Raw genomic sequence first — 24,752 nt, 5'->3', positions numbered from 1 at the left:
GGAACAAACCCCCCCCACAAATTCTGGCAAACTCCAAGCATTGATTATCCAAGAATGGGCTGCCATCAGTCAGGATGTGGCCCAGAAGTCGACTGACAGCATGCCAGGACGAAATGCAGAGGTCTTGAAAAAGAAGGGTCAACCCTGCAAATATTGACTCTTTGCATAAACTTAATGCAATTTCTCAATAAAAGCCTTTGACACTTATGAAATGCTTGTAATTAAACTTCAGTATAGTAACATCTGACAAAAAGATCCAAAAACACTGAAGCAGCAGACTTTATGTCATGATTCCGGTCTCTTTATCAGGGTGGAGCCCTATGGCAGGGTTAGCAGGGAACTGGGTAGTTTGCATAGCAATAGACTGGAGACTCAGATATATACAACAGTCCTGTTTATTAGGAGTAGGTTATACAGGCGAATAGCAGGGTAAAGTCCAGAAATAGTTTATACTGGGAAACAGGTACAAGCAAGGGTTAACTGATGCAAACTGTACAAACCAGTATAAAAGATGAAGATGTGCAAATTCAAGGTAAGTATGCTTGGTCTCAGGAGCAAGGTAAGCATACACAGGTATCACAGTAGAGAGATGATTGGTTTCAGGAACAGGGTAGCATACACAGGTATCACAGTAGAGATGCTTGGTTTCCATAACAAAGTACTGGAATGCCCACTTCAGGGCTAAGGGCAGTAGTACACAGTTCTGGGCTAAACAAAGAATATGCCACTCCTGGGCAAAGCAAAAGTAATGCCAGCTTCTGTGCTAAGAAAATGCCACTCCTTGGTAAAGTAAAGGAAATGCCCACTTCTTGGCCGATCAAAGAAATACAATGTGCAGAATACAAGCTGCAAGCAGCAGCAAAGTCAGTGCTGGAGTCAGGTTAGACACATAGGCACAGCAGGCAATAAAGGTACAGGACCTGGAAAACTGCAAAGGGGAAAGTCAAACGAGTAATACTAACTGTGCCAAATGTAGTAACAAGGCCTGGACAGTCCAAGGTTCCAAGGCAGGCACTAAACTCAGGAAATGTCACCAGCAGGAAGTCCAGCAGCAAACAGAAAGCAGGTACAGGATGAACTTCAATGCAAAAGCAAAGGGTGAAGGGATAGGTTGCTCAATATATAGTCAAAGAGCACTTTCCTGATTGGTTAGCATCCAGAGAGGGTGGAGCTGAGAAACACACTGCTGATAATATTCCTGCATACACCACTGCAATCAGCCAATAGGATTGAGCTTGCATTCTATTGGCTGATTGGAACAGCCAATAGAATGCGAGCTCAATCCTATTAGTGTTAGGTGTAAACATAAATTTTGTTTCCCCATAGGAGTCAATGGGGCTGCGTTACTGAGCGCTGGTATTGGAGTGCGGTATGGAGCTCCATGCTCACTTCTTGACTAATAGCGCTGGGTTTGGGAAAACCTGTAATACCAGCGCTGTAGGTAAGTGAGCAGTGAGAATAAAGTGCAAGTTAGAAACGCACCCCTCTTACCGCAAAACTCGTAATCTGGTCGATAGTGAGTACTATAGCTTAATCAACTAAATACTAAACTAGAGGGCTTACATTTTTACTTTATAGACCCCCAATAGATTGTTCATTATCTTAATTATTGGTAAGATATCGGCCTTGCAATCTACTATAATTAAGTCATATTTGTCTTATGCTGTAAATTATATATCCTTATTTCAGCCCTGTACAGATTGTATACACTTCTACAACATAACCTATCTGGCTGCCCGGCTGCTTCCCCCAAAATAATTGTATTCTGTATTCCTTTTGATCTTACCCGGAGACATGTAGAGTGGTTTATCTTGCAATTACCGCATTTAATATAACCATCTATCTATTTCACCTTCCACTCACTGGTTTCCTTTGTTAATAATTCCATAGGTCTAATGGACATTGATAACTGGAAGGGTACCAATGAAGCTGCAAGAACAACAGAAGAGGCCAAGTTTGACAGCTGGACATTTGAACCAGATCTGCATACCAACTCCTGCAAGGCAAAACTAGGGCAATCAGGATTACTGAAAATTTCTCTAGGTTTATCTTGAAAATCACTCTGGGTAGAAGTACCAGAGGAGGAAACAGATAAGCAAGCTGAAATACTTAGCGTCCACTAACTGTGCTTGAGGAACCTGGACCTCACAAAGTACCTGGGAAGTTTGTTGTTCAAACAAGAGGCAACCAGCTAAATCTCTGGGAGATCCCAGAGATCCACGATCTGATTGAACACATCCTAGTGAAGAGACCACTCCTCTGGATGTAGAGAGTGATGACTTAGAAAGTCTGCTTCCCAGCTCACCCCTGGAATATGAATTGCAGAAATTAGACCAGAATTAATTTCTGCCGATGAGAGAATTCAAGACACCTCCCTGATGTCTGTGGAACAGCGCGTTATCCCCTGATGGTTGACATAAGCCATTGCTGTGATATTAAAAGCAGAAAAAAAGACAGCACTACATGAATCCGGATAAAAAAAATCAGTCTTTTAATGAAGCAGGTTAAAACCAACACTCATGACACAAACATGGATGGAGGGAGAGGAGTCATTACGGGTTTCGTGATGTGCGGCACTTAGTCATAGGGTCCTATGACTAAGTGCTGCACGACACGAAATGCATAAGGACTCCTCCCCCTTCATCCATGTTTGTGTCATGAGTGTTGGTTTTAACCTGCTTCATTAAATCCAGATTCATGGAGTGATGCCTTTTTCTTCTTTTAATTCCTGTTTTGGCTGGCTCGGCCTGTATCCCCTGATTGGCGGGCACCACACCTCAGTGTCACAGCACACGTTTGCGCCATCCTGCCTGAGTGAGAATCCTTGCTTTGATTGGACCACGTTTGCCGTCATTCATCTATGGACCTTTTCAACTGCTGTGATATTGTCTGTCTGTAAAACTAGTTGAGATTCAACAGAGGCAAAGTTTGAAGAGCCTTGAAAATTGCACGGAAAATTGTTCTAGAACTACCCAACCTGAGAGACTTGCATTTGTAGTGATAACAGTCCATGTAGGATGAGCAAAAGAAAAACCTGAATAATAAACTGATGATCCAGCCAATAAGTCAGAGACTGACTAGTATTGGGATACAAAAATATGAGACAGCTGATTATAGTTTTTGCACCATTAACGAGACATTCAGAGCTGAAGACGTCTCGTGAAAACAAGCAAATGGAATTGCATCTGAAGCTGCAATCATAAGACCTAGAACTTCCATACAAAGAGCAACCAAGGGAAAAAGAGACTGAAGGTTCAGACAAGCAGACACCAATTTAACCTTCTCTGCTCTGATAGAGAAAGACTCATGGAGACAGAATTTATTTGAAATCCCATAAAAGTTACTTTTTTTTTTTTTTTTTTTTTTTTTTTAAATTATTTTTATTGAGGCAATAAAACATCCAAGTACAAACATTGTTGATAGGGCAATATCTCAAACAAAAGTACATGACAGTAGTCCTTCGATCAAACAGTAATACAGTGACATTAGGAGGAGCACGGTATTGACCCTAATAAAGCCCCATTTTACAGTTAAGTAACAGGGAAAGCATGTGTCAACAAAATGAAATAGATCCACTTGTGGGATCTGAAAGTCAGTACCTGTCTGGAGACATAACATACAGGAAGAAAGATTCTCAGCATATAACAAACAAAATGAAAATCAGGTGTTATATGATGACTATTATAGTAATATGGGGTGTGTAGATTACCATACTTTAGGTACATAAGTGAGAAAACTCTTATACTAAGACGAAAATAAAAAAGTATTTAGATGTAATGAACACATAATAGTAAACATAGGAAATTCCCGAGGAGCCATTTTTATAAGCTAACCGGGACACTCTCAAACAAGGCTCCACGAGCAGGGCAGAGACAATACCACTCTGCCAAATATGGACGTGGAGGATAAGATGATTATCCCTTACCACATACTTGGAGAAGGGGAGAGTAAGGGGAAAAAGGTGGGGGGTAGGGTAGGCGGGGAGGGGGAGAGAAGGAGGGGGAGGGAAGAGAGAGGGGTAAGGGAAGGAGGTGGGGGGAAGGAGATGAGGGGAAGAAGAAGGGAAGAAGAGAGGGGGAAGGAGAGGAGGGGAAAGGAGAGGGGAAGGAGGGGAAGGGGAGGGGAGGGAGGGGGGGGAAAAGAAAGAGGTTGGAAAGGAGAGGGGAGGAAAAGGAGAGGGGGGGGAGAGGGGAAGAGGAGAGGGGAAGAGGAAAGGGGAAGGGGGAAGAGGGAAGGGGAAGGGGGAAGAGGGAATAGGAAAAGGGGGGGGGAAGGGAAGAGGAGAAGAGGGACCAAGGGGAGCGGAATTAAATCAGATAATTAACAAGTGATCCCTAACATAAGCCCCAGGGGCACCAAGGACAATAGGTATCTATTCGGATATCAAGAGCGGCTATTGTGTTTCTGTAATCATGTGCCTAGTTATAGTCCCAAACAACAATTCTAAAACTTGTACACACATTTTTGTATCAGTTTAGCTGGATAGCCACTCCTTAATAGCACAGGCATAGAGCAACCCCTTAAGAGCTATAAAGGTCAAGGTTCAGTATATAGTGATATTGTAAGGGATCTGCATACCAGGATATATACACTCAAGTTTTTGGAGGAATAGGTAACTAGTTTAGGTAAAGTATTCAAATATGCTCAATAATTAATTAGTAGTGAACTGTCTTAAACACACGAAGCACACACACGTCGGCTTTTACAATCCTCATATAGTCTAAAACTGCACAGAAGGATACTAGTTAGATTAGACTTTTAGCTACGCACAGCGGGGCCTGTCTTAAGACAGAGCTGTAAGATAATAAACATCACCCTCTGTCATACATTTATATTTTGTCTGGGCCCAACAGAAAACATATATGTAATGTACTTCAATATGCAGAGGATTACATTTGTAGATGTACTCTAGGATCCAACTTATTAATGAGGCTCAGTATACACATCAGTATTAGTCAGAAAGGACCCTGGTGAGCCTATGAGAAACCCACCAGGATTGTTAGGCACAGTTGCAATGTTATTAGGACTTGCCTCAATTAGAGGGCAGCAGCCACCTGTCTAATCAGGAGTATTTAGAATAGGTAAGGGGTACCTATAGAGGGTAATAGCTAGGGGGCCCCAGGGCACCGAACATATCGGTGGAGTGTTATACATTGTTCCAGTTCTAGTGACAGAATATAGTGTAGTAATGCAGTAAATGTCTGCCTAAATAACTAACACTGCCCAATGGGGAGCTCTAATCCCACACCCTTAAATAGAGTAATGTAGTATCACAGTATATAGGGGGTAAAAGCTAGAGGGACCCCTTAGTACCCAACTTATCAGAGGAGTGCTATATACTTTTCCAATTGCAGTGGCAGAGTATATTGTAGCGATACAGTAAATTATTGTATAATAAATAACACTGCCAGATGGGCAGCTCCAATCGCACCCCCTGAGAATGGGTTATTTAGCGTCCCACTAAGAAACCCTGAGATACTCCAAACTGCTCACAAGTGGCCAAGTCTGCCTTTATATACAGACAAATAAATATGCGTAGCTGAACAAGCCGTTAGGCAGTTACTAGATACCTAGAAAAAAAAAAAAAAAAAACAGAGCATTGCTAACAAATTGTCTAAACTTAGACTGGGTTGAATTGAGTGTCAAACATTCTGATAACAGCAGCACACCCAGCAGACCAGGCACAAAGCACCCGAATGTCCTGAGCGTAAGCCAAAATTGCATCAGTGCTATAAAGAGTACCGGAGCCATGATACCCATTGTTCAGATAGGGCAGGTTCATTCCCGCACACACATACAGTCCAGCGTTGGGGGAGCTGGTGGGAACAAACACAACAAACCCCAACGGAGTGATCCTGAGCAGGTGTAGTGTTCGGGGTCAAAATCTCACACACCCCGCAAGTCCACTCATGTCCCTTACCCTATGCCGGTCCGGGAGGCATTATTCACATAGGTATATGGGGTCTGTATGTTTCGCCAGGAGGCGGCTTCAGATGTCAATGGGACAGCGGGCAAAAGCCCCAAAATCCTGCAGACCTCGTCTTGTAGCAGTAGAAGTCCTGTACTAGGCAGATAGAAGAGTCCCGATCTAAGTAGCTGGGGTTTAGCGCATAGAAGTTCTCTAGCCATCCGTCCAGCTTGTACCCCACTTCGGTCCCACCCGAGAGAGCCGGCCGCATCTCCCCAGTTAGGAACCAAGGCGGGCGGGAGGATCTCACAAGCTCCCAGGTGTGCCGGTTCCTCACATCTGTTCCTCTGCGGGTATACAGGTTCACGCTGCATGTTCATTTGTCCTCCTTTACTCTGCCCGCTAGTCCCCGTGTAAGCCAAGGAGTCAAACATGGCCGACCCCGCACGCATGTCGCGTAGCTTCACCTCGAGGCTGTCAAATCTCTCAAGTATTTTTTGCTCAAAGTCTGACAGCAGTCTGTAAATAGCAGCACTAGCCATCTCCATACTCTAAACTGTCTGTACCCTGGCACTCTAAATAGGCAAATTATTTGAAGTTGGCAGTTCTCCTGCCGTTAGCTGGAAAATGGCCGCGGCTCTAAAGTCCCAGTAGGAACCGTCACAGAATCTGCTTAAATTTTGGACTCGCTGAAGATTATAAGTCCCTGGGCTTCTTGATTCTGTTCCACAGGCCTGCAGACACCTTATTGTTGCATAATAAGCTGGGCTGAGCAGGTAGGTATATAGTTATTAATAATATATAGCCGGAGCTATGCTGATAGACAACCGCTCAGTTCCCAGGCTTGCTCCGCCCCCCCATAAAAGTTACTTTTGTCTGAGGAATCAAATAACTTTTTGGAACATTGATACTCCAACCATGTTGTTGAAGAAACAACAAGAGACAGTTGGTGTTAGATTTTGCTAAAGGAAAAGACGGAGCTTGAACCAAGTTGCCGTCCAGGTATGAAAACACTGCAATAACCTGATCACAGAGAAAAGGGCACCCAGAACCTTTGTGAAGATTCTTAGAGCTTTAGCCAGACCAAATGATAGAACAACGAACTGAAAATGCTTGTCCAGAAAGGCAAAGCTCAGAAACTGGAAAAGTTCTCTATGAATTGGAACATAAAAGGTAAGCATACTTTAAATCTATTGTGGGCATAAACTGACCTTGCTGAACAAAAGGCATAATAGTCTGAATAGTTTCCATTTTGAAAGATGGAAACCTTACAAACTTGTTCAGAGCTTTCAGATCCAGATATGGCCTGTAAGTACCTTCCTTCTTAGGAATAATGAAAAAATTTGAATAACTGCAAAGGAACTGGAACAATTACTTCCATATATGGAAAAAAGCTTGAGCGTTTACAGGATTCCTTAGAACATAGGACAGAAAAAAGTAAATTTATGCTTACCTGATAAATTGATTTCTTCTATGATACGACGAGTCCACGGATTCATCCTTTACTTGTGGGATATTATCCTCCTGCTAACAGGAAGTGGTAAAAGTAAAACTTCAAAGCACGAACCACGTCCAAGTTGTGTAACAGACGCTCCTTCTTAGAAGAAGGATTAGGACACAGAGAAGGAACCACAATTCCTGATCAATATTCTTATTAGTAACAACCTTAGGAAGGAATCCAGGTTTGGTACGCAAAACCACCTTATCAGCATGGAAAACAAGATAAAGCGAGTCGCATTGCAATGCAGATAGTTCAGAAACTCTTCGAGCCGAAGAGATAGCAACTAAAAAACAGAACTTTCCAAGATAGAAGCTTAATATCTATGGAATGCATAGGTTCAAACGGAACCCCTTGAAGAACTTTAAGAACTAAATTCAAACTCCATGGTGGAGCAACAGGTTTAAACACAGGCTTAATTCTAACCAAAGCCTGACAAAACGACTGAACGTCTGGAACATCTGCCAGACGCTTGTGCAGTAAAATTGACAAAGCAGATATCTGTCCCTTTAGGGAACTAGCCGATAACTCCTTCTCCAATCCTTCTTGGAGAAAGGACAAAATCCTAGGAATCCTGATATTACTCCATGAGTAGCTTTGGATTCGCACCAATAAAGATATTTATGCCATATCTTATGGCACATTTTCCTAGTGACAGGCTCTCGAGCCTGAATCAAGGTATCTATGACTGACTCAGAGAATCCCCGCTTAGATAAAATCTAGCGTTCAATCTCCAGGCAGTCAGCCGCAGAGAAACTAGATTTGGAGGAGATAAATTTGCATAGTCCCCATTCCACTGTCTGAGCATGCATAGCTGCAGTGGTCTGAGATGCAAGTGAGCAAACGGAACTATGTCCATTGCCGCTACCATCAGTCCAATTACCTCCATACACTGAGCCACTGACGGCCGAGGAATGGAATGAAGTGCTCGGCAGGTGGTTAAGATCTTTGATTTTCTGACCTCCGTTAGAAAAATTTTCATGTCTACCGAGTCTATCAGAGTTCCCAGGAACGGAACTCTTGTGAGAGGGATAAGTGAACTCTTCTTTATGTTCACCTTCCAACCGTGAGATTTTAGAAAAGCCAACACAATGTCCGTGTGAGATTTGGCTAGTTGGTAAGTTGACGCCTGAATTAAGATATCGTCCAGATAAGGCGCCACTGCTATGCCCCGCGGCCTTAAAACCACCAAAAGGGACCCTAGCACCTTTGTGAAAATTCTGGGAGCTGTGGCCAACCCGAAAGGAAGAGCCACAAACTGGTAATGCTTGTCCAGGAAGGCGAACCTGAGGAACTGGTGATGATCTTTGTGGATAGGAATGTGAAGACACGCATCCTTCAAATCCACGGTGGTCATATATTGACCCTCCTGGATCATTGGTAAAATAGTCCGAATGGTCTCCATCTTGAAGGATGGGACTCTGAGAAATTTGTTTAGGATCTTGAGATCTAAAATCGGTTCCCTCTTTTTTGGGAACCACGAACAGATTGGAGTAAAACCCCTGCCCCTGTTCTGCTTTTGGAACAGGGCAGGTGACACCCATAGTATAAAGGTCTTCTACACAGCGTAAGAACGCCTCTCTTTTTGTCTGGTTGACAGACAACCGTGAAAGATGAAATCTCCCTGTCACGATTTCCGTTCATCGCCGCCTCGCCGCGGCTCCCGGAGCTCTTCTGTTGTGATTAAGCCTAGCAACGTGACGTATTTTCTGACACTCCCTCTGATGTCACGGACCTCTCTCTCTGCCTTTAAATCACGGCGGTAGATCTTGCTTGGGGCCCGTTTGTAAATCCTGTCTTCGGATCTGTGAGTACTCTGTTATTTTCAAATTCCTCTTCCTTCTGGAGATTTTCCTGTGCCTGAATTCCTTACTAATTCTAAGAACCTCAATCTCTGGATTTAATCTGCCTTGTTTATCTGACCTTGTTTGCCTCAAATCTTTGATAACCTGCAAAGAAGGAGCATTAATCATTTGTTTGCTAATAACCTGCTTAAAGGGACATTATCTTTATTTGTTGCAAACCTGCAAAGAAGGAGCATTTATCGTTTGTTTGCTAATAACCTGTTTAAAGGGACATTATCTTTATTTGTTGCAAACCTGCAAAGAAGGAGCATTAATCATTTGTTTGCTAATAACCTGCTTAAAGGGACATTATTTTATTTTGTTGCAAACCTGCAAAGAAGAAACATTTATCATCTGTTTGCTGATAACCTGTTTAAAGGGACATTATTTCCAATTATCATTTGTTTGCCGATAACCTGATTAAAGGGACATTATTTTAGTATTTCCTGTAATCAAGAAGATATACAGAGTTACTATTTCTTTTGGGAGAACCTTGTATCCTGCTTATTTTGTTTCCTGAGTGGGTCACGTCCTGGATATTCCTCAGTGTGCTAGCGTGTGTTCTACTTTTCACGCTAGCAGTTGGGTTAGATCCTGGGCTGACTATATACGGCGGACACTCCCCCTTGGAGGAGAATCTTTGAAGTCTAGAAGATACCCCTGGGTCACGATTTCTAAAGCCCAGGAATCCTGAACGTCTCTTGCCCAAGCCTGAGCAAAGAGAGAAAGTCTGCCCCCTACCAGATCCGGTCCCGGGTCGGGGGCTGCCCCTTCATGCTGTTTTGGTAGCAGCAGCGGGCTTCTTGGCCTGTTTACCTTTATTCCAGGTCTGGTTAGGTCTCCAGACTGACTTGGATTGAGCAAAATTCCCCTCCTGCTTTGTGGCAGGGGAGGAGGCAGAGGGACCACCTTTGAAGTTTCGAAAGGAACGAAAATTATTTTGTTTGGTCCTCATCTTATTTGTCTTATCCTGAGGAAGAGCATGGCCTTTTCCTCCAGTGATGTCGGAAATGATCTCCTTTAGTTCAGGCCTGAATAGGTTCTTACCCTTGAAAGGAATAGCTAAAAGTTTAGATTTTGATGACACATCAGCAGACCAGGACTTAAGCCATAACACTCTACACGCCAGAATGGCAAAACCTGAATTCTTTGCCGCTAATTTAGCCAGTTGAAAAGCGGCATCTGTAATAAAAGAATTAGCTAGCTTGAGAGCCCTAATTCTATCCAGAATATCATCTAATGGGGTCTCAACCTTAAGAGCCTCCTCTAGAGCCTCGAACCAAAAAGCAGCTGCAGTAGTTACAGGAACAATGCACGCTATAGGTTGCAGAAGAAAACCCTGATGAAGAAATATTTTCTTTAGGAGACCCTCTAATTTTTTATCCATAGGATCTTCGAAAGCACAACTGTCCTCAATAGGTATAGTTGTACGCTTAGCCAGAGTAGAAATAGCTCCCTCCACCTTAGGGACCGTCTGCCATGAATCCCGAATGGTGTCATATATGGGAAACATTTTCTTAAAAGTAGGAGGGGGAGAGAACGGAATGCCTGGTCTATCCCACTCCTTAGTAACAATGTCCGAAATCCTCTTAGGGACCGGAAAAACATTAGTGTAAGCAGGAACCTCTAGATATTTATCCATTTTACACAATTTCTCTGGTAGAATTACAATAGGGTCACAATCATCCAGAGTCGCTAAACCCTTCCTTAGCAACAAGCGGAGGTGTTCTAGCTTAAACTTAAAAGCCGTCATATCTGAGTCTGTTTGAGGGAACATCTTTCCTGAATCAGAAATCTCTCCCTCAGAAAAAAATTCCCTCACCCCCAACTCAGAACATTGTGAGGGTACATCGGAGATGGCTAATAAAGCGTCAGAGGGCTCAGCATTTACTCTCATACCGGACCTACTGTGCTTCCCCTGCAACCCAGGCAGTTTAGATAATACCTCTGTGAGCGTAGTAAACATAACTGCGGCCATATCTAGCAGGGTGAAAGAATTAGACGCACTAGAAGTACTTGGCGTCGCTTGTGCGGGCGTTAAAGGTTGTGACACTTGGGGAAAATTAGATGGTATAACCTGATTCTTTTCTGACTGAAAATCATCCTGCAACATACTTTTATCAGCTAAAATATGTTCTTTGCAATTTAAGGCCCTTTCAGTGCATGAGGGACACATTTTAAGTGGGGGTTCCACAATGGCTTCTAAACACATGGAACATTGGCTTTCCTCAATGTCAGACATGTTAAACAGGCTTGAAAACACTTTATTTAGTGAAAAAATAACAATCTGAAAAAAACAGTACTGCGCCTTTAAGAGAAAAAAAAAGCATACAATTTTTTCCAAAACTGCTTTAAAACAATAAAATTATTCCAATTTTATGATAAAAGCATCCTAACTTTGCAGCTAAGTTTGCCCCACAAGGAATGGAACACTTAACCCTTACCAGAAAAAAACAGAAAATTATAAAATGTTTATTTCCATAAAAAGCACCCCCTGCACCTCGCCACAGCCCTGCTGTGGCGCCTACCTGCCTTCAGGGGTCTGTAAAACCGGGCTAAACCTTCGATTTGGCCCAATACAGCTCACAAAGGCCCACCGGAGTTGGAGCTTGCTGCTTGCCTGAGGAAAAACAACTGCGCAACTGAGGCGTGAAAATAGGCCCCGCCCATCTCACTCGATGTCTACAGCCCAAATGAACCGCACCAGAACGGTCTAAAAACTAGCCATGTGGGTTCATATACCCCAAAAATGAAGCCATGTGCACCCTCTCAATCATGTAAAACGTCTCTCATAAAAAACGTTATTTGCACTCCCAATCATGTAAACGTTTACCCACAAACATTCAAACCTCAGTGTCAACCATTTTTTGTATAGTCCATATATGCAAGCTCAGTAATACCCCTCTTATATACTTTAGGATTACTGCTTACCCTCTCCCTCCTGGGTATACTGTCAGCCAATTCTGAAATAACACAGTCTCTCCAGAAAAAAAAATGACTGAACATACCTCACTGCTTATAGCATGAAAAACGTTCCTCACACTGAAGTTTCTTAAGTACTCCTCAGCCATTCTGTGGGAACTGCTCTGGATCTTAGTAACAGGCAGAAGTCTTCATCCATCTGCTGCCTGAGTGAAAATAGTACACACCGGTACCATTTAAAATAAAAAAAACTCTTGCTTGAAGAAAATAAAAACTAACATTTTATCACCTCTTTCACTTTACCCTTCCTATTACTTAGAGTAGGCAAAGAGAATGACTGGGGGGTGGAGTCAAGGGAGGAGCTATATAGACAGCTCTGCACTGGTGCTATTTGCCACTTGCTGTTAGCAGGAGAATAATATCCCACAAGTAAAGGATGAATCCGTGGACTCGTCGTATCTTATAGAAGAAAAACCTTCCTCTGTGAGGCCTTGTTCTGAATCCTATTTGATATCTCTGAGAAACTTTATTCAGAACACAGGGATCTGGAGCAAACAAACCAAGCTTCATGAAAAAGGATTAACCTGCTCCCTACCAGAACTTCTGGATCAGGGGCCATACCTTCATGCAGATTTGGTAGTAGGGATAGATTTCTTACCCTGCTTTGACTAGTTCCAGTTAGCACAAGGTCTCCAGAGCCAGAGGTGCCTTGCTTCTGTGCAGAGGAGTCAACCGTTTGTTCCTTATTCTGATGAAAGGAATAAAAATGATGAGAAGCTTTAGATATCCCTCTATATTTTTGTCCTGAGAAAGAAAATAGCCTCCAGTGGCAGTAGATATTAGCACCACAAATAAAAGAATTCGCAATTTTGAGTAAACCCAAATGATTTGCACTAGCAGAGTCATCAGATTACTGTTCTGAAAAACTAGACAACCAACAAATTGAAGCAGCAGCCATATCAACAATAGAAATAGCTGGCCTGAGCAAACACCCTGCTTATAAAAATGCCCTTCTAAGAAAATACTCTAATTTTCTATATAAAGGTTATTTAAAAAAGGTAATGTCTTCCAAAGGAATAGTAGTACATTTAGCCAGAGTGGAAATGGTCCCATCCACCTTGGGATCTGTCTCCCACAAATCAAAAATTAGCAGCAGGTAAAGGATATAACTTTTTAAATTTTGCAGAAGGATTAAAGTTACCTGGCTTAGACCATTCCCTAGAAATCATGTCAGAGACAGCATCAGGGATAAAGAAAACCTCAGGGAGATTAACACAGTCTTAAAAACTGAATTTTTTTTTTTTTTTAATTATTTTTTATTGAGGTTTAGGCTTGAAGATAACAACATACAATAATAAGTTTGCGATAGTAAGTGTGTTTACATCATTTGTCAATAAACAAATCTGAACATAGCAAGGCAATAAAAATCAAATACAACAGAAAGAATAACAATGCCTTAAAATAGACAAGCATCTCAAACCTCAGATTTTATGTATATAATGGCGTAGCTGGCTGACTAGTTAACAGGTCTCTAATAAGTCCATTAGTTTCATGGAAATGGGATAGCACGTGGTAGTCAGTTCCGTGGCCTCTACTGGGCCAAAGAGTAGCATAGAATGAAAATATGATAAAGGGGGGGGGGGGGGAGATTCAGCGGGTAAGCACCGCTTATGAAATAGGGGGGATGTGGGGGGGCGGAGCCATAGGGAAGAACTTCCTGTGAGGTTTAGTCGTGTTTAAAATCTATTTTCATAGGGACAGTTATAAGATGACATGGCCAAATGCCCAGTGTCATTCTGCCAGCAAGGGAGTTAAGATAGACAGGTTTGCGGGGGCAGAATATCTATGAGTCAAATAATCCTATCTGGATCAAGCATCTGCTATGTTTAACAATTTCTGCATAGGTATTATGTACATATAGCCTCAGGACCAGCTATCAGAACCAGAACGGCTGAAGTAAAATGTGAAAAACATAATTTATGTAAGAACTTACCTGATAAATTCATTTCTTTCATATTAACAAGAGTCCATGAGCTAGTGACGTATGGGATATACATTCCTACCAGGAGGGGCAAAGTTTCCCAAACCTTAAAATGCCTATAAATACACCCCTCACCACACCCACAAATCAGTTTAACGAATAGCCAAGAAGTGGGGTGATAAGAAAAAAAGTGCGAAGCATATAAAATAAGGAATTGGAATAATTGTGCTTTATACAAAAAAATCATAACCACCACAAAAAAGGGTGGGCCTCATGGACTCTTGTTAATATGAAAGAAATGAATTTATCAGGTAAGTTCTTACATAAATTATGTTTTCTTTCATGTAATTAACAAGAGTCCATGAGCTAGTGACGTATGGGATAATGACTACCCAAGATGTGGATCTTTCCACACAAGAGTCACTAGAGAGGGAGGGATAAAATAAAGACAGCCAATTCCTGCTGAAAATAATCCACACCCAAAATAAAGTTTAACAAAAAACATAAGCAGAAGATTCAAACTGAAACCGCTGCCTGAAGAACTATTCTACAAAAACTGCTTCAGAAGAAGAAAATACATCAAAATGGTAGAATTTAGTAAAAGTATGCAAAGAGGACCAAGTTGCTGCTTTGCAGATCTGGTCAACCGAAGCTTCATTCCTAAACGCCCAGGAAGTAGATACTGACCTAGTAGAATGAGCTGTAATTCTCTGAGGCGGAATTTTACCCGACTCAACATAGGCAAGATGAATTAAAGATTTCAACCAAGATGCCAAAGAAATGGCAGAAGCTTTCTGGCCTTTCCTAGAACCGGAAAAGATAACAAATAGACTAGAAGTCTTACGGAAAGATTTCGTAGCTTCAACATAATATTTCAAAGCTCTAACAACATCCAAAGAATGCAACGATTTCTCCTTAGAATTCTTAGGATTAGGACATAATGAAGGAACCACAATTTCTCTACTAATGTTGTTGGAATTCACAACTTTAGGTAAAAATTCAAAAGAAGTTCGCAACACCGCCTTATCCTGATGAAAAATCAGAAAAGGAGACTCACAAGAAAGAGCAGATAATTCAGAAACTCTTCTAGCAGAAGAGATGGCCAAAAGGAACAAAACTTTCCAAGAAAGTAATTTAATGTCCAATGAATGCATAGGTTCAAACGGAGGAGCTTGAAGAGCTCCCAGAACCAAATTCAAACTCCAAGGAGGAGAAATTGACTGAATGACAGGTTTTATACGAACCAAAGCTTGTACAAAACAGTGAATATCAGGAAGAATAGCAATCTTTCTGTGAAAAAGAACAGAAAGAGCGGAGATTTGTCCTTTCAAAGAACTTGCGGACAAACCCTTATCTAAACCATCCTGAAGAAACTGTAAAATTCTCGGTATTCTAAAAGAATGCCAAGAAAAATGATGAGAAAGACACCAAGAAATATAAGTCTTCCAGACTCTATAATATATCTCTCGAGATACAGATTTACGAGCCTGTAACATAGTATTAATCACGGAGTCAGAGAAACCTCTTTGACCAAGAATCAAGCGTTCAATCTCCATACCTTTAAATTTAAGGATTTCAGATCCGGATGGAAAAAAGGACCTTGTGACAGAAGGTCTGGTCTTAACGGAAGAGTCCATGGTTGGCAAGATGCCATCCGGACAAGATCCGCATACCAAAACCTGTGAGGCCATGCCGGAGCTATTAGCAGAACAAACGAGCATTCCCTCAGAATCTTGGAGATTACTCTTGGAAGAAGAACTAGAGGCGGAAAGATATAGGCAGGATGATACTTCCAAGGAAGTGATAATGCATCCACTGCCTCCGCCTGAGGATCCCGGGATCTGGACAGATACCTGGGAAGTTTCTTGTTTAGATGAGAGGCCATCAGATCTATCTCTGGGAGCCCCCACATTTGAACAATCTGAAGAAATACCTCTGGGTGAAGAGACCATTCGCCCGGATGCAACGTTTGGCGACTGAGATAATCCGCTTCCCAATTGTCTACACCTGGGATATGAACCGCAGAGATTAGACAGGAGCTGGATTCCGCCCAAACCAAAATTCGAGATACTTCTTTCATAGCCAGAGGACTGTGAGTCCCTCCTTGATGATTGATGTATGCCACAGTTGTGACATTGTCTGTCTGAAAACAAATGAACGATTCTCTCTTCAGAAGAGGCCAAAACTGAAGAGCTCTGAAAACTGCACGGAGTTCCAAGATATTGATCGGTAATCTCACCTCCTGAGATTCCCAAACTCCTTGTGCCGTCAGAGATCCCCACACAGCTCCCCAACCTGTGAGACTTGCATCTGTTGAAATTACAGTCCAGGTCGGAAGAACAAAAGAAGCCCCCTGAATTAAACGAAGGTGATCTGTCCACCACGTTAGAGTGTGTCGAACAATCGGTTTTAAAGATATTAATTGATATATCTTCGTGTAATCCCTGCACCATTGGTTCAGCATACAGAGCTGAAGAGGTCGCATGTGAAAACGAGCAAAGGGGATCGCGTCCGATGCAGCAGTCATAAGACCTAGAATTTCCATGCATAAGGCTACCGAAGGGAATGATTGAGACTGAAGGTTTCGACAAGCTGTAATCAATTTTAGACGTCTCTTGTCTGTTAAAGACAGAGTCATGGACACTGAATCTATCTGAAAACCCAGAAAGGTTACCCTTGTTTGAGGAATCAAAGAACTTTTTGGTAAATTGATCCTCCAACCATGATCTTGAAGAAACAACACAAGTCGATTCGTATGAGACTCTGCTAAATGTAAAGACTGAGCAAGTACCAAGATATCGTCCAAATAAGGAAATACCACAATACCCTGTTCTCTGATTACAGACAGAAGGGCACCGAGAATCTTTGTGAAAATTCTTGGAGCTGTAGCAAGGCCAAACGGTAGAGCCACAAATTGGTAATGCTTGTCTAGAAAAGAGAATCTCAGGAACTGATAATGATCTGGATGAATCGGAATATGCAGATATGCATCCTGTAAATCTATTGTGGACATATAATTCCCTTGCTGAACAAAAGGCAATATAGTCCTTACAGTTACCATCTTGAACGTTGGTATCCTTACATAACGATTCAATAATTTTAGATCCAGAACTGGTCTGAAGGAATTCTCCTTCTTTGGTACAATGAAGAGATTTGAATAAAACCCCATCCCCTGTTCCGGAACTGGAACTGGCATAATTACTCCAGCCAACTCTAGATCTGAAACACAATTCAGAAATGCTTGAGCTTTCACTGGATTTACTGGGACATGGGAAAGAAAAAATCTCTTTGCAGGAGGTCTCATCTTGAAACCAATTCTGTACCCTTCTGAAACAATGTTCTGAATCCAAAGATTGTGAACAGAATTGATCCAAATTTCTTTGAAAAAACGTAACCTGCCCCCTACCAGCTGAACTGGAATGAGGGCCGTACCTTCATGTGAACTTAGAAGCAGGCTTTGCCTTTCTAGCAGGCTTGGATTTATTCCAGACTGGAGATGGTTTCCAAACTGAAACTGCTCCTGAGGACGAAGGATCAGGCTTTTGTTCTTTGTTGAAACGAAAGGAACGAAAACGATTGTTAGCCCTGTTTTTACCTTTAGACTTTTTATCCTGTGGTAAAAAAGTTCCTTTCCCACCAGTAACAGTTGAAATAATAGAATCCAACTGAGAACCAAATAATTTGTTTCCCTGGAAAGAAATGGAAAGTAGAGTTGATTTAGAAGCCATATCAGCATTCCAGGTCTTAAGCCATAAAGCTCTTCTGGCTAAGATAGCCAGAGACATAAACCTAACATCAACTCTAATAATATCAAAAATGGCATCACAGATGAAATTATTAGCATGCTGGAGAAGAATAATAATATCATGAGAATCACGATTTGTTACTTGTTGCGCTAGAGTTTCCAACCAAAAAGTTGAAGCTGCAGCAACATCAGCCAATGATATAGCAGGTCTAAGAAGATTACCTGAACATAGATAAGCTTTTCTTAGAAAAGATTCAATTTTTCTATCTAAAGGATCCTTAAACGAGGTACCATCTGACGTAGGAATGGTAGAACGTTTAGCAAGGGTAGAAATAGCCCCATCAACTTTAGGGATTTTGTCCCAAAATTCTAACCTGTCAGGCGGAACAGGATATAATTGCTTAAAACGTTTAGAAGGAGTAAATGAATTACCCAATTTATCCCATTCCTTGGAAATTACAGCAGAAATAGCATTAGGAACAGGAAAGACTTCTGGAATAACCGCAGGAGCTTTAAAAACCTTATCCAAACGTATAGAATTAGTATCAAGAGGACTAGAATCCTCTATTTCTAAAGCAATTAGTACTTCTTTAAGTAAAGAGCGAATAAATTCCATCTTAAATAAATATGAAGATTTATCAGCATCAATCTCTGAGATAGAATCCTCTGAACCAGAAGAGTCCAAAGAATCAGAATGATGGTGTTCATTTAAAAATTCATCTGTAGAGAGAGAAGATTTAAAAGACTTTTTACGTTTACTAGAAGGAGAAATAACAGACAAAGCCTTCTTTATGGATTCAGAAACAAAATCTCTTATGTTATCAGGAACATTCTGCACCTTAGATGTTGAGGGAACTGCAACAGGCAATGGTACATCACTAAAGGAAATATTATCTGCTTTAACAAGTTTGTCATGACAATTATTACAAACAACAGCTGGAGGAATAGCTACCAAAAGTTTACAGCAGATACACTTAGCTTTGGTAGATCCAGCAGGCAGTGGTTTTCCTGTAGTATCTTCTGGCTCAGATGCAACGTGAGACATCTTGCAATATGTAAGAGAAAAAACAACATATAAAGCAAAATAGATCAAATTCCTTATAAGACAGTTTCAGGAATGGGAAAAAATGCCAAACATCAAGCTTCTAGCAACCAGAAGCAAATGAAAAATGAGACTGAAATAATGTGGAGACAAAAGCGACGCCCATATTTTTTAGCGCCAAATAAGACGCCCACATTATTTGGCGCCTAAATGCTTTTGGCGCCAAAAATGACGCCACATCCGGAACGCCGACATTTTTGGCGCAAAATAACGTAAAAAAATGACGCAACTTCCGGCGACACGTATGACGCCGGAAACGGAAAAGAATTTTTGCGCCAAAAAAGTCCGCGCCAAGAATGACGCAATAAAATGAAGCATTTTCAGCCCCCGCGAGCCTAACAGCCCACAGGGAAAAAAGTCAAATTTTTGAGGTAAGAAAAAATATGATAATTCAATGCATAATCCCAAATATGAAACTGACTGTCTGAAAATAAGGAAAGTTGAACATTCTGAGACAAGGCAAATAAATGTTTGAATACATATATTTAGAACTTTATAAATAAAGTGCCCAACCATAGCTTAGAGTGTCACAGAAAATAAGACTTACTTACCCCAGGACACTCATCTACATGTTTGTAGAAAGCCAAACCAGTACTGAAACGAGAATCAGTAGAGGAAATGGTAAATATAAGAGTATATCGTCGATCTGAAAAGGGAGGTAAGAGATGAATCTCTACGACCGATAACAGAGAACCTTATGAAATAGACCCCGTAGAAGGAGATCACTGCATTCAATAGGCAATACTCTCTTCACATCCCTCTGACATTCACTGCACGCTGAGAGGAAAACCGGGCTCCAACTTGCTGCGGAGCGCATATCAACGTAGAATCTAGCACAAACTTACTTCACCACCTCCCTTGGAGGCAAAGTTTGTAAAACTGATTTGTGGGTGTGGTGAGGGGTGTATTTATAGGCATTTTAAGGTTTGGGAAACTTTGCCCCTCCTGGTAGGAATGTATATCCCATACGTCACTAGCTCATGGACTCTTGTTAATTACATGAAAGAAATGTAAATGATATACATTAACTGCTACCAATATTCATATGGGCTAGGCTATACACGGCAAATATGATATTCAAACTGACATGACCATATAGACTTGGACCTTAGCAGGAGGGTATGTCATTTAAAGACTAAGCAAAGAGAACACACTGTGTGATACACAAACAATACTAAGCATATAAATGTAAAACTAGGAGTTAAATAGCTAAGCTAGCTTCTAATATTAGATAAACTGAATATACTGTACATATCCTATAATGGTAATACATATATATAAGCCTTACGTAATATCACAAGCGTGTAATATAGTAGGTTAGATTGCTAATATAGTCATCAAATTTTAGCATGAAATTGCTATCTATATATACATATGTAAGTATACAGACCCTTGCACAACAGGTAATAAGAAAAAATAGGTGTGTGTAACCGTACCTCAGTTGAAAACTAATAGCAAACTGGAATATGATACAGAGGCATACAGAACAAAAAAAAGATAACAGAGGGGCATAAACTTAACAGCAACAAGAGATTACACTATGCTTGAGGTTTTTAGGGCTAATCACGTCAGGCTTAGCTTAAAAACTGAATTTAAATGATTACAAGGTTTATCATCTGAAACTTTATGATCTTTAACCCCTAAAGCAATTAAGGCTTCATTTAAAAAAAAGAACGAATATGTTTAACAAAAAAGAGTAAATATCAGGTTTAACATCAGTTGAAGATTACTCATCACCAGAGGCGACTTCATCATCTGAAGACAAATTATCCCTGGTTTCAGGGCACAATGAACTTGTAGAAGGTAAAATCTGAACTGACTTTTTACTCTTGTTTGAAGGCAGGAGAGCAAACAGCGTCCCAAAAACTGCAGCTTTCATAACATTTTCACAGTAGGTGAAACATTATTATTATTATCTTGTAATGAACAAACAAAAGGTGCATTATTACCCAAAGAAGCTGCCTTAGGAGGTTAGTCTGATTGCATTTTTAATTCTTAACATGAGTCACAAAAATGAGCTGGAGAAGGTACCTCAGCTTTTATACAATAAGCACAACTAATAATGGTAAAATGGTGTTAAGGCGACTCAGATTCTCAAGTAGATTTAGGGACAGAATCAAACTGCTCCATTATAGCATATGACAAAGCAATGCAATAAACACTATAACCCCCTTAAAAAGCTCTTCAGGAATGAAAATCACTTACCCTCTCCAAAGAAGCTTTTTAAATAAACTGACAGGTACAGAATGCTCTAAGCCAAACAGCGAAACAAAGCAGGAGACATTAACATTCTCTCATAATGAAATAACGTGTGCAAAAAAAACACCAACAGCTATAAGCAATTTAGCCCGCCAAAAACCCGTCCTGTGCATAGCCAAGGAGGAACGTACACTAACCCAGCCCACGCAAACCAGTCGAAGCGTGAAAAAACGAAAGACTAAATAGGATATATGCTAACCCAACAAGCATTAACCAACGTGCAAAATTCAAACTAAGCTCTCCAAAAAAGCTGACATGTGCAATACAACAAGGGGTGTAATGTAAAGGATTCTGTCTCAGGGCCATATATATTAGCAAATATATTCACAAACTAAAAAGTGCACATAACATAGCTATAGAGTGTCTAAATGTTAATAAATGATAGTTACCAATAGACACTCATCCATCAGCAAATACGCAGCAGACAGCCAAATCAGTACTGAAACATATCAGCAGAGGTTAAGGAATGGGAGTATATTGTAGATACATAAAGGGAGGCTAAAGAGAAGTCCCTGCGACCAATAATAGAAGAAGGTTTAGGAAAAATGTTCCTATGAGGTGAAAAAGAATTACAAATCATACCCAATATACATCCCTCTGACAAGCACTGTACTGCGCGAAACCGGTCCTCAAAGACTGAAGACCTTTCTCTGAAGAATTAAATGCACATCTTCATTCTTCAACCATCTCCAGTAGAGGCGAAGTATGTGTGAAGTGGTGGGGGTTTAAAAGAGCTTTTGGGGTTTGGGAATCTTTGCTTCCTCCCAGTGGTAGAGAAGAGTAATTCCCAGGAGTAATGGATTGTGGACTCTCACCACCTGTATGGACGAAACTTAAATAAATATGTGTGTGTGTATGTGTGAATATATATTTAAATAAAATGTTTCTTACCATGGACTAACAACAGTGCTGTGGCCCCACGCCACATAGGATGCACTTTCATCTCTAGCAGGAGACACACCTGCCACATAGACTTGATTGTCTAGAGCGCTGGAAGAAGAACATAGACATAAATTAGTTTATAAAGAAGTGTTCTGCAAATCTTGTGTTTTCCTTCATGCTTACCGTGCTCTCTGCAGAAGTTCCCAATGAGCTGGGCCAGTTGTCATGTTAAATGCTCCTGGGTAAACCAACAACTGGCAACCTGATAATAACAAATATTAAATTTAATAAGTGAAATACAAATAAATGTAAAAATGTATTGGTTTTATATTGGTAAATTGCATGATTAGCGTTGCTACTATTAATGCTATTAGTGTAATACAACTTTACTAGGAAAGATGGTGGAGACTAACCACTTTGATGAAGTTTAAATTGCCCCTCACCCCAGTAACAGTGCATAAGATAGAATCCAGGCCAAGTCCACAAAGGATTTACTGTTAAAGGGCAAAGATTGGAATCAGCTGTAGAGACAATATCCACAAATCAAGACGTAGCCATCTAGGTAAACCAGCCTTAGCAGCACTTTTCACGCTAATGAGCACCATGACTAATGCGTCACAGAAAAAGCTGTTACCAACCTAAATCTCTAGAGGGCACTGCAAGTTTGCTTTACTTTTGCCTATACTTTATCCTGGAGCTCTTTCAAGGATCTCCTGATGTAACCTTAGAAATGTTATCAAATAAAAATAACTGAATTTAATAAGTGAAATACAAATGTAAATACCATACTGACATGAATGTTCCTCTTTCTAAATTCAAAGTATTCATGTTTATTTAATGTTTTTTTTTTTAATCTTATAAACGTAGGACATTGTAGTCTAAAAAAATGGCATAATTTAAACATGTTGAAAAGCCGTTTTAAGTCAAATTAAAAACTAATATAGAAGTATTAGTTTTTCACTTCCTACTGACATGCATGAGCCCTACAGATCCGTTGGTGAGGAGGGACATATTTCTTCAAGCGAAAAGCCATCTCGGCTAGAAATTTTTTATTTTTTTTCAAAATACAAAAACCTGTAAAACATCTTGAAATAGGAAAAAGAATACACCTTCCCCTAAAAAAAAATAAAAAAAAAAAAAATCGAACTGCCCGTGACTTTGCTGGTATTACTCAAACTACTAAACTAATGTCAATGCATCAAACAACATATTCCGTTAGACCTGTTCAGCTAGCAAATAGCTCCAATTTCACACAAAAAGGCATCAAATTAAGGTAATGAGTAAATCACAGAATTTTTTTTTGAAAATAATTATTTTTTTTGTGTGATTTAGACAGCGCATACATCCCTAAACTACAGCAAATATTATCCTTAAAGAGACATAAAACACAAAGGACCAGATAGAGTGGAGCGCTATATAGCTCTTTCACTAGAAAACAGAATTTATGTTTACCTGATAAATTACTTTCTCCAACGGTGTGTCCGGTCCACGGCGTCATCCTTACTTGTGGGATATTCTCTTCCCCAACAGGAAATGGCAAAGAGCCCAGCAAAGCTGGTCACATGATCCCTCCTAGGCTCCGCCTACCCCAGTCATTCGACCGACGTTAAGGAGGAATATTTGCATAGGAGAAACCATATGGTACCGTGGTGACTGTAGTTAAAGAAAATAAATTATCAGACCTGATTAAAAAAACCAGGGCGGGCCGTGGACCGGACACACCGTTGGAGAAAGTAATTTATCAGGTAAACATAAATTCTGTTTTCTCCAACATAGGTGTGTCCGGTCCACGGCGTCATCCTTACTTGTGGGAACCAATACCAAAGCTTTAGGACACGGATGAAGGGAGGGAGCAAATCAGGTCACCTAAATGGAAGGCACCACGGCTTGCAAAACCTTTCTCCCAAAAATAGCCTCAGAAGAAGCAAAAGTATCAAACTTGTAAAATTTGGTAAAAGTGTGCAGTGAAGACCAAGTCGCTGCCCTACATATCTGATCAACAGAAGCCTCGTTCTTGAAGGCCCATGTGGAAGCCACAGCCCTAGTGGAATGAGCTGTGATTCTTTCGGGAGGCTGCCGTCCGGCAGTCTCGTAAGCCAATCTGATGATGCTTTTAATCCAAAAAGAGAGAGAGGTAGAAGTTGCTTTTTGACCTCTCCTTTTACCGGAATAAACAACAAACAAGGAAGATGTTTGTCTAAAATCCTTTGTAGCATCTAAATAGAATTTTAGAGCGCGAACAACATCCAAATTGTGTAACAAACGTTCCTTCTTTGAAACTGGTTTCGGACACAGAGAAGGTACGATAATCTCCTGGTTAATGTTTTTGTTAGAAACAACTTTTGGAAGAAAACCAGGTTTAGTACGTAAAACCACCTTATCTGCATGGAACACCAGATAAGGAGGAGAACACTGCAGAGCAGATAATTCTGAAACTCTTCTGGCAGAAGAAATTGCAACTAAAAACAAAACTGTCCAAGATAATAACTTAATATCAATGGAATGCAAGGGTTCAAACGGAACCCCCTGAAGAACTGAAAGAACTAAATTGAGACTCCAAGGAGGAGTCAAAGGTTTGTAAACAGGCTTAATTCTAACCAGAGCCTGAACA

At 40.8% G+C, this 24,752-nt stretch overlaps 1 protein-coding gene across 3 annotated transcripts in view; it reads right to left on the bottom strand.

The window, feature by feature from the left end:
• The window catches only part of NIT2 (nitrilase family member 2), a 183,925-nt gene that overhangs the window by 72,825 nt on the left and 86,348 nt on the right, over positions 1–24,752 (bottom strand). For all 3 annotated transcript variants that reach the window (XM_053706061.1, XM_053706060.1, XM_053706059.1), the window contains 2 exons: positions 22,325–22,403; positions 22,151–22,249 (listed from right to left, as the gene is read on the bottom strand). In XM_053706061.1, the coding sequence (XP_053562036.1) occupies positions 22,151–22,249; positions 22,325–22,403 (178 nt within the window). The remainder of the gene's footprint in view (positions 1–22,150; positions 22,250–22,324; positions 22,404–24,752) is intronic.

This window comes from Bombina bombina, chromosome 3, assembly GCF_027579735.1.
Source record: "Bombina bombina isolate aBomBom1 chromosome 3, aBomBom1.pri, whole genome shotgun sequence".
In the NCBI taxonomy this organism is placed as follows: Eukaryota; Metazoa; Chordata; class Amphibia; order Anura; family Bombinatoridae; genus Bombina; species Bombina bombina.
Note: the sequence above shows the minus strand (reverse complement) of the source record. Positions and strands in the feature narration are given on the sequence as shown.